At 49.9% G+C, this 10,000-nt stretch overlaps 1 protein-coding gene across 1 annotated transcript in view; it reads right to left on the reverse strand.

Annotated features, from left to right (window-relative positions):
* The window catches only part of LOC119580173 (DNA N6-methyl adenine demethylase-like), a 170,020-nt gene that overhangs the window by 83,221 nt on the left and 76,799 nt on the right, over nucleotides 1-10,000 (reverse strand). The window contains exon 2 of the mRNA XM_037928151.1: nucleotides 8,247-9,540. Within this exon, the coding sequence (XP_037784079.1) occupies nucleotides 8,247-9,521 (1,275 nt within the window). The 5' untranslated portion in view covers nucleotides 9,522-9,540. The remainder of the gene's footprint in view (nucleotides 1-8,246; nucleotides 9,541-10,000) is intronic.

The raw sequence follows: 10,000 nt of genomic DNA on the forward strand, positions 1-10,000 counted from the left end.
GGGGCTTCACGCGCAGGGGGTATGGGTGAGGAGGAGGAGGAGGAGGAGGAGGAGGAGGAGGAGGAGGAGGAGGAGGAGGAGGAGGAGGAGGAGGAGGAGGAGGAGGAGGAGGAGGAGTGCAAGATGGCGGTGAATGTTGATTTCATTTTCGAAAAAAAAATCAGTATTAAATATTTTCTAAAATTCAAACTCATAATGACGATTTAGAGCAAGATTTTAGAACTTGTACCTTTTAATAAAATAAAAATAAGTAATGAGAAAGGAAAATTAGAATCATGGAATAGTTTCGTCAAAGCAAATGTTATCGTTAAACTTTCTTTGGCTCGAGTCTCCGGGGCTTTTAATCATTAAAGCGAACAAGAAGCTGCTTCGAAGGCGCCTGCCGAGGAATGGTTTATTCTGCCGTTTAGTTCGAAACTAAAGCTTCACTGTCCTGGAATGTCTCCAGTATTATTAGACCTGTTTTTCTTTAGTTTTAGAAACACGATGTATTTTTCTTTTTGTTCTTCCAGTGTTTCCTCTCTCTTTCTCTCTCACTCTCACTCTCTCTCTCTCTCTCTCTCTCTCTCTCTCTCTCTCTCTCTCTCTCTCTCTCTCTCTCTCTCTCTCTCTCTCTCTCTCTCTCTCTCTCTTTCTCTCTCTCTCTCTCTCAAGCAGGCACAGCCTACGAGTTAGGCGTAGGAGGCACTGCCTACCTTAGCAGATCTCCGTAGCGTGGCACCCACTAATTAAGATTTACCTCCATGTTACGCCCTAATAAAAGGAAAGGGGGTGCAATTTGGTCGACGGGTGTGGGGGCACGGGAGGGGGAGGGTCCGAGGGCTGGATTCAATGTGGATGTATGTGAAGGGTGAGGTTGGGTAGAGAGGGGGGGGTAAGCTCGGTGGGTGGTTGGGTGGGGTCGGCTTGCAGAGGGGGGGGGGTTACCGGCCCCGGAGGAAGGGGGGAGGGTGCTTACGTCAGTATGGAGCGTAGGGGAAACGAGGGCAGATGAAACGTGCAACATCGGGTTGCTGGGAGGGACGACAGGGAATTTTGAAGGATGAATCAAGATTAGGCGAATCCTTATAAATATCAACAAACCGAGGCGTGGTATAGTAGGGAAAGCTAGGCGACCATTTCGCCAGTGTGTCTTAAACACCAACTTGCAAGACCAAACACCATACATGAACAGACCATACATGATGTACGGACATCGTTGAGACAGGCTGGAGCCACAGCAGGGTCTCCGGACGCGTCGCCGATGACTGCTGCGCCACACGCAATTTAGTGTATGGAGGCTCGCGCTTTATCGATCGTCTGAAACGGGACTCTAAGGTCGAATCTGAGGTAGGGATAAAAATGAAAACGAACCGTAGGCGCACGTGCCCAGACCCACAAAGGCGAGATTCTAACCATGGTAAAATAGGGCTTTCGAACGTAGCGACGCGTCAGGGGTTCCTGTGCTGGGCCTAATGTTTATCCAAAGTCTTAGTGACGATTAGGTCGTAAATTCCATAATAAAGTGAAGGCCTCATCAACCTAATGGACACGACGGTGGTGTCCGCCATTGGGTTGGATCAAACAGCATCTGTTCTGGTCAAATCCAAAGAAATGCTTCACTAGATGATTAATACAGCAATACAGCACACTGATGCCAAAACTTGCAATGCTGCCAACATTAAATCAGGCTGCTCTGTACAGAGTCAAGAGAAAATAAAGTATTCCTTTAAAATTCTCGTAGAGTGAAAAATCGAATTCTTGGAAAGCCAGGAAGCTGTCGATCCAACTATTTGTACAATAGATCCTTCTAGGAAATGCTGTTAATATATGACGAGAGAGAGAGAGAGAGAGAGAGAGAGAGAGAGAGAGAGAGAGAGAGAGAGAGAGAGAGAGAGAGAGAGAGAGAGAGAGCATGAATGGATGTAGGGAGGGAGGGAGGGAGCGCATTGTGTGTATATATATGTGTATATATGTATATATATGTGTGTGTGTGTGTGTGTGTGTGTGTGTGTGTGTGTGTGTGTGTGTGTGTATGTATGTATGTATGTATGTATGTATGTATGTATGTATATGTATGTAGTATGTTGTAGTATGTTTATGATGTATGATGTATTATGTATAGTATGAGTATGATATGTATATTTATATTTATGATTATGATGTATTATGATATATATATGCATATATGATATATATATAATATATATATATATATTAATTTATATTATTATATTATATATATATTATATATATATATATATATTATATATATATATATATTACTATATATATATATAAAATATATATATATATATATCATATAATATATATATATATATATATATATATATATATTATAATTATATATATTATTATGATATATATATGTATATATATGTTTATATACATACATAAAATCTGTATGAGAGAGAGAGAGAGAGAGAGAGAGAGAGAGAGAGAGAGAGAGAGAGAGAGAGAGAGAGAGAGAGAGAGAGAGAGAGAGAGAGAGAGAGAGAGAGAGATTGTGAAATATTATATGTACACGACTCTTCCATGTTCTTCCATTGATTTTTGGACACGAAGCCGAACCTCCCATGCTTCATAAGACAACGAAGCCGCGTCACCCGACCAAATTACGCTGTCAGTTCCATCCATTTCCAAAATTCGATTAGGTCCAGTTTACGGTCAATTACAAGGGGAAAAGGGGCTTTACAGCAGCCGCATTATCGACTGCAACTCACACCATCGGGATAAAAGTTGCCGAAAACACTAGGCAGCGAACGGCTTCACTCTCCGCGGACCGTCTCTGTGAATCAATCTCTGACCAGCGTCCGATCACACAATCCCCAGCACCGCCTGCGCGCATCCCATTCGGACACCGAATCATGAAGGACGACAAACGAATGCCTCCTCCGCCAACGCATACCAGGAGAGGAAACCGAAGAGCGAAAACACCCGACGATATCTTGGAAGGCCAGAACGGCCAGTAATACTGCATTACGAGTAACAAGAACAATAAAAAAAATATTACTCCCTGATCGGCAATGTCCGGTCGAAGGTCGATTTATCCATTGAGTATGGCGAGGGATCCTTGCGGCCCCCCACCACGCCCCCCCCCAACCCGACCCATGGCCCCGCCAGATGGGGACAGATTTATCACAATGAGAGTCGCTTGGTAGTTAGCGGCCATCGAGTTTAGGTTGTAACAGCCGTGTGGATAGTTAGTGGTAGTTAGTGGTTCGGTAGCAGGGCGGGGCGGATCGAGGGGAGTTGCGAAGAGGGGTGTGGAGGGGGTGCAAAGGGGAGAGGGGGGGCTACGACTGTATCTACTGTAGTTGTATTAGAATGAGTGTGGCGTACTATTGTGATATTGTATTAACGAGTTAACACATGAGGAAGCTTGGTGCTACATGCACATGCTTGGCTGCATATGAACGAACCCCATGTGCAATGTAAACATGTCAGGTCTATGAAGTCTGATAAAAAGAGAGATGAACAAGTATCGATGTATGTGCATCGCTTTGTGTATCGCTTTCCAATGTAAAAAAAGAAAAAAAGAAAAAAAAAGGAATCAATAAAACCTTACACATACACTCGCAAATCAATATCGGCGTAATAAAGCCACGGTGACTGCGGCGGGATCAGCCATCAAACTCCCTCGTTACTTCTTATCGCTGCAAGTCTTTTCCTGCGCCCCTCCCCTTTCCCCTTCCCCTCCCCACCTCTCTTCCCCCCACCCCGCCCTCTCCCCCTCCGCCGTTTCTCCATCTAACTCCTCCGAATTCAATACATTTCCAACTAGACGCGCGGAGTTTAAACTTGAGCTATCTTAGGCGTACGGAAAACATCATCTCACCGGTTAATTAATTACTTAATGAAGTCATTAAACTCGGAAAATAACGCCCAGCCCGACTCCGCCCGCCCCTTCCCTCGGCCCCCTACAACTCGATACGAGCAACTCTGCTACGACCATAAACTAACCAACGACCTTCTATAAAGATACAGAGGTAGGCAGCACGAGGAGGAATAGGTGTGGGGGGGAGGGGGGAGAAAAGAGGATGAGTATGGGAGAGGGGGGGAGTCAACATGAGGATAGCGCCCCCTCCTCTCCCCCCGACCCCCCTAAACCTCCACACTCCCTCACAACCGGTTTTAGGGGAGGCGAAGAACCGGTTTTGCGGCGTTTCCATTAATGCTAGAGTAACCTGTAGCACTTGAGGAGTTGCATGCCATTCAGGGCTTTGCCGACGCTTGCTGTAAGGTCGCTTGTAAGCCGCTTGGGGTTCACGGAGTTCAAGACCTTCCTTCCCTCCTGCCGCCCTCTCCCTCTTTCCTCCGAAGTCGTTCGAGTGACACATGAAGTCCTTCAGACGCCGGGCTTACGGCTTCTCCTGCCCTGCCTTTCACCCAGCTGAATGAATGACAATCCGGAAAAAAGTGTATATATATAGATATTAGCCCCTGACACACACACACACACACACACACACACACACACACACACACACACACACACACACACACACACACACACACACACACACACACACACACACAAACGTATATATATCTTCCGTTCCACAGCTGACACCTAGAACCCTTCTCCCTCGCCTTTAAACCCCTCAACCCAGCCCTAGAACCTCCAAGCCTGACCACAGCCTCGCCCCCACAAGCCCGCCACAGCCTGTCGTGCTTGGCCTGAAATATTCATAACAGTCATGAGGCGAGCGGCAAACACGGGCGCCCACTTACGGAAACAGCCCGCCCGAAGAGCTAGGGGGCGAGGGGGAAGAGGGGCGGGCAAGGGAAAGGGAAAGTAAACAAAAATAAAATCCAAAAAAATAACCTAACAATCGCGGACGTCATTACGGCAACAACCAGTCACATCAACATCACCAGTCCCATTCACAATCACAGCATCAGCTACAATCCCAACCACACCAACGATCAGAACCTCGGCTAAACACAACCGCCACAACCTCAATCAAAGCTACCACAACCGCCACAGTTACAAATACAATTACAACCACAACCACAAAACCTCAGATCAGGCTCCGAAGGAAGTGGCCAATGGCGCTGATCTAGAGTAGCAGGTTCTGGGAAGTGGCCGCGGCTGTGACGGCGAAAGGGAGGCGCGTCACTGGGAATTCTCGCGGCTTACGGGATGCGGAAAACAAAAACACGCGCTTCTATGAATATGGTAATAAAAAAAACGATATAAATGCGTACGTATAAATTAAATGATATATGAAAACGTAAATGAAATGTAAATACGAATGAAATAAAATATGAACGCAAATATAAACAGAATAACATGCAAGCGTAACTATAAATAAACAGAATAAAACCAATAGTGTGATGGAATAAAACAAATGTATTACAAAACAGCAACTAAAAAAGGCACAAAATCAATTGGAAGTTTAAAATGAAACGCGATTTGAGCACACAATCCCTCCAGAACCAAAATTCAAGCTTCGAAACAGTAAAGCTTCGAAGAGAAAAGCTCGAACTGCGAGGATGCGAGGAAATGCAGATGTAAGTGTAATTTATAAACATTGAAGTAAGGTGTTTTGCATCTTGCAATTCATAGATTTTGTTGTTTTATTTTTCTCTTACTAAGGATAATCGTAAATGCTTCAATTAAATTCAAGAAAGTAAGACTTTGACAAAACGAAGCAACTCTAGCCATTAGCAATATTTTCTCTTTATTCCCACCACGCCCCTTCTATTCCCACCCTCTCTCTGTGAGCTTTTCATCAAATTAAATTCCCTATATTTACGCCAGACATAACCTCTGAATCCCTCGGAAAAAAAATAAAACGGAAAAAATAATTAATGAAATCACCCGCCTACAAAACGCATTAACCGAAACAATCGGACGTTAGGTTAACATGCACGTGCACTCACATGCGCGAACACACACTGCTGGCTCTCTCTCTCACGCACACATACACGCGCGCACGCACACGCACACACACACACACACACACGCACACACACACACACACACACACACACACACACACACACACACACACACACACACACACACACACACACACACACACACGGACATGCGCGCGCGCGCACAGAAACCGATACATGAAACACAGACTGACGTATAAATAACGTCCAGGAGGCCAATGAAAAGGGAATTAAAACAAAATGAAAACAAAATAAAAAGCCCCCCCCCTCCCCGACCTAAAACCCCCCAAATCGCCCGGGTCATCACAAATCATTACGAGGGAATTAAACGCCATTAATATCCACGACAGCCGGCTCCCCCGCCTAAGCGCGACCCGCGACACTCCCGCCGGGGGCACGCCGTGGGAAGGCCCAGCTGACGAAGGAGGCGCGAGTGAGGGGCTTCGCGGATGTGGTGTCGCCGCCGTTGGGGGGGGGGGGGCGACTGGGCCTGTGAGGAGTGAAGCAGAGAAAGGAAGGCGGCGGAGAGGATTCGCAACTGCTGCGATTCGGGAGGGGAGGGGTGGGGAGGGGAGGGAGAGGAGAGGAGAGGAGAGGAGAGGAGAGGAGAGGAGACGGGAGGGGAGGAGAGTAGAGGAGAGGAGAGAGAGAGTATAACTTATCCCATGTCTCAAAATGACCGAAAAACGGAGGAAGTCCCTCTTGTCATTCCGCTCAATAATCCCTTCCTGATAGTTGACAAATCGCACGCAGACCTTTCTAACCGTTGCCCCCCCCCCCCGACTTCCTCTTCCCCTTCCCGATCTAGTATGTGTGGTTTCGCTGCTCCCCTATAATTTCAATAATCTAACACCGTTTTATTGTTTGCGACACGAAGAGTTCCAGCGCAAAGGCCCTATTAAAGCCAGCTTCCTCACCTGGCGGTCTGGATTCTACTCCAGATCCACACACACACACACACACACACACACACACACACACACACACACACACACACACACACACACACACACACACACACACACACACACACACCACACACACACACACACACACACACACACACACACACACACACACACACACACACACACACACACACACACACACACACACACACACACACACACACACACACACAATGTCTATGGATAAATACATCTATATTTGCATATATATATCTTATCTATCTATATAATATCCGATGTGTGTGTTGCATATCTGAGTGTTTGCGTGTGCAATCTCCCGCCCTTGATCGCTGTCCTCTGTTTCCTCCGTCAATTCTCCACTCCCTCCTCCCTTTATCTCCCCCCCCCCGCAACAGTCCGGCTCCTGTCTTGCTCTTCCTCGTCCTCCGTGAGTCACAAGGATACCCGGGGATGACTCACGGCAGCCCCAGCACAAGGGCGGCCCTCACGCCCTGGGTCGCCCCCTCCCGAGGACCGGCTGATTCACCGAGACCTCACAAGGGCTTCCTCATCGCTGCACCCACGCGGCAGCGCCCAGGTACTTCAAGGGCGGGAGGGGGGGAGGGGGCGTCTCAAGGAGCCCATGCGCAGGTGTGCTTGCTCGAGCAACAATGGCTTGATGTGAGTGCCAACAGTCTTCGACAAGGCCACTGCTGTCCGTGGCGGGGGAGGGGAGGGTGCCCGGGGGAGGGGCCGTCCGCTGAGGTGTTCTCTAATCAGATTCGTTAATGACAACATTCTCAAGAAGAGCGTAACGGTTCATTGCGTAAGGCATCCAACCCACCTACCCACCCAGCACGGCGTTTACTCTGACTCACCGCCATAACACCTGTGCCGCCTGGGTCATGCTCTCCTCTCGGCCGATGAAGGATGTGCGCCTACAGTATGTTCGTCCCTTTTCTCGATGTTCTCCTCCGTCTTTCCTTCTCTAGATAAGCCTACAAGTGTAGGTGCATGCGTGCTCGGGGTGTTGCGAATATACAAGTGTTTGCACAGAGTAAATGTTTGTACGCAAGTGAATGTGTGTATATGCTTGTATTTCTAATTTGATTCATGGCAGTCGCAAAAAGAAAATTAACCTTGCCGTCTCTATCTCCTTCTCCTCTCACTACTCTCTATCTTATCTGCCTTGGTTAAACATCGGCTTGCGTGGTTGTGAAAGAGGCAGTGACGTAATCACTGGATCCTTAGTACTGAGCTCTCTTTAGTCGCGATGATTAACAAGGACGCATGTAACCCTCTATGCTTAATTGTTCTGGGATGCTCAGCACCGGTCTTCGCAAAACACTTGGGTCTGGGAACTACTTCTCAACATCAATAGAAAACGTGGCGACGGCTACCACTACAGCTAAACGAGGCTTCGGTACTTACCCGCTTCTCGGTGAGTTTGTCGCATCGTCGCATCTTGCAGATCTGGTGGGATTTGTCGTTCCTGCAAGGGGCGCAGTCGCCGCAGTTGTCCTTCCGCTGGCAGCCTACGCAATCGCCGCATCGTTTCCGCTTTTTCTTCACAGGTTTTTCTGGCGGGTCGTCCTGCGGCGGAGGCGGCTGCTGGGGTGGTGGGGGGCGGAATCCCCCTTCGGAACACGGCACGGAGGCGGAGGCGCCCATACCGGCGGGGGTGTTGGAGGCATCGGAGTTGTTGACGGCGGTGGAGGACACGCTGGACACCTGGCCGCTGTTCTCCGTGCCTGACACGGACGCGTCGCTCTCCGAGCTCTCGAGGGAGCCCGCGCGACCCGCCCGCTTCACGCCCACGCGGACGGACCCCTCGAGCCGCAGCAACGACGGGCTGTTGTCGTAGGATCCGGACTGCTGCCCCTGCTGCTGCTGGGGGCCGCTGTTGTTGTTATTACTGTTGTTACTGCTACTGCTGCCACTGCTACAGCTGCTACCGCTTCCACCGGAGCCCGTGGGCGGCTGTGTATTGGGGGAAGCCTGTGCGGGCGTGGTGGAGGAGGGCGCAGGGTCGCTGCCTTGCGGGGATTCGAACATGCGGATGTGGCGCTCGTCCATCATCTGCTGCTGGATGGTGGGGATCTCCCTGGCCTGCACGGGCGCGGGCACCAGCGGGTAGCGCGAGTGCGGCGACGGGAGCGTGTTGAAGGAGGGCAACGGCGAGGGCGTGGTGCTGCCCACGCTGCGGTCCGGGCTGAAGGCAGCGAAGGGCGGCAGCTTGTGTGGCACAGGATGCTGAGGCGGCACGTGGTGGGCAGGGGGCCCCGCCCCGAAGGAGTCACTGTACGTGGGCATCGTGTGGCCATAGTGTGACATCTGGTTCGACGCCGTTGGAACCGCAGGCGTGTGAGTGAGAACCTGGATGGGCGCCGACGAGACCGCCAACGGGTGCAGTCTATGGTCGGGCTGGCGGTGGTCCGCCGGGTGGTCCGCCTCCCAGGGGCGGTAAGCGCTGTTTCCGTCGGCGCCGACGAGGCGCGAGGACAGCGTGTCGGAGTAGCCGTCCCCGAAGAGCAGGTTGTGGGTGTCCAACAGACGACCCGTTAAGCCCTCGCCCAGCTCCATCGTCTCCGGCAGGCAGTTGTACGGCTGGAATGGGCGGGCGCTGTGGTGGTGGTGGTGGTGGTGGTGGTGGGCGGAGTGGGCGGCCTCGGTGTGGGCGTGGCTCACCCCTGGCACCGAGCTCATGCCAACACGAACACTACATCTGCAACGAAGAAAAATAAGTCATTAGAAAAGGGCCGTGAGGGGCAGCAAGGTACAGCAGCGGAAATCATCGCTCACGAAGCAAGGGGGACAACGCCGGCCTCGCGGCGCCCCGCGAAATGAGGCTAAGGAAAGCATTACGAGTTTGATCAAGGTAATTAAACATTTTAAGTGGGGAGGGCAGGGACAGCGAGCGTAAGGAGAGCGAGGGGCAATAAAAAGATAGGCAAGAAAGAAACGCAATAAATGGGAAAGCAAAGGATATAAAAGGAGATGGACACACGGAAAGGAGGTCGACTCGAGAAATCAGTTTGCAAATCCTCTTAGTCATACGATATGAAGAACTGGAAATCCCACAGTAAGATGAAATGCAAGAGCATGGATTAGATCAAATACTCGAGTTTCAAGTTACTATTGCAGGCACACACATACGCACGCGCGCGCCTGCACACACACACACA

The sequence above is a fragment of the Penaeus monodon genome, chromosome 13 (assembly GCF_015228065.2).
Source record: "Penaeus monodon isolate SGIC_2016 chromosome 13, NSTDA_Pmon_1, whole genome shotgun sequence".
NCBI lineage: Eukaryota > Metazoa > Arthropoda > Malacostraca > Decapoda > Penaeidae > Penaeus > Penaeus monodon.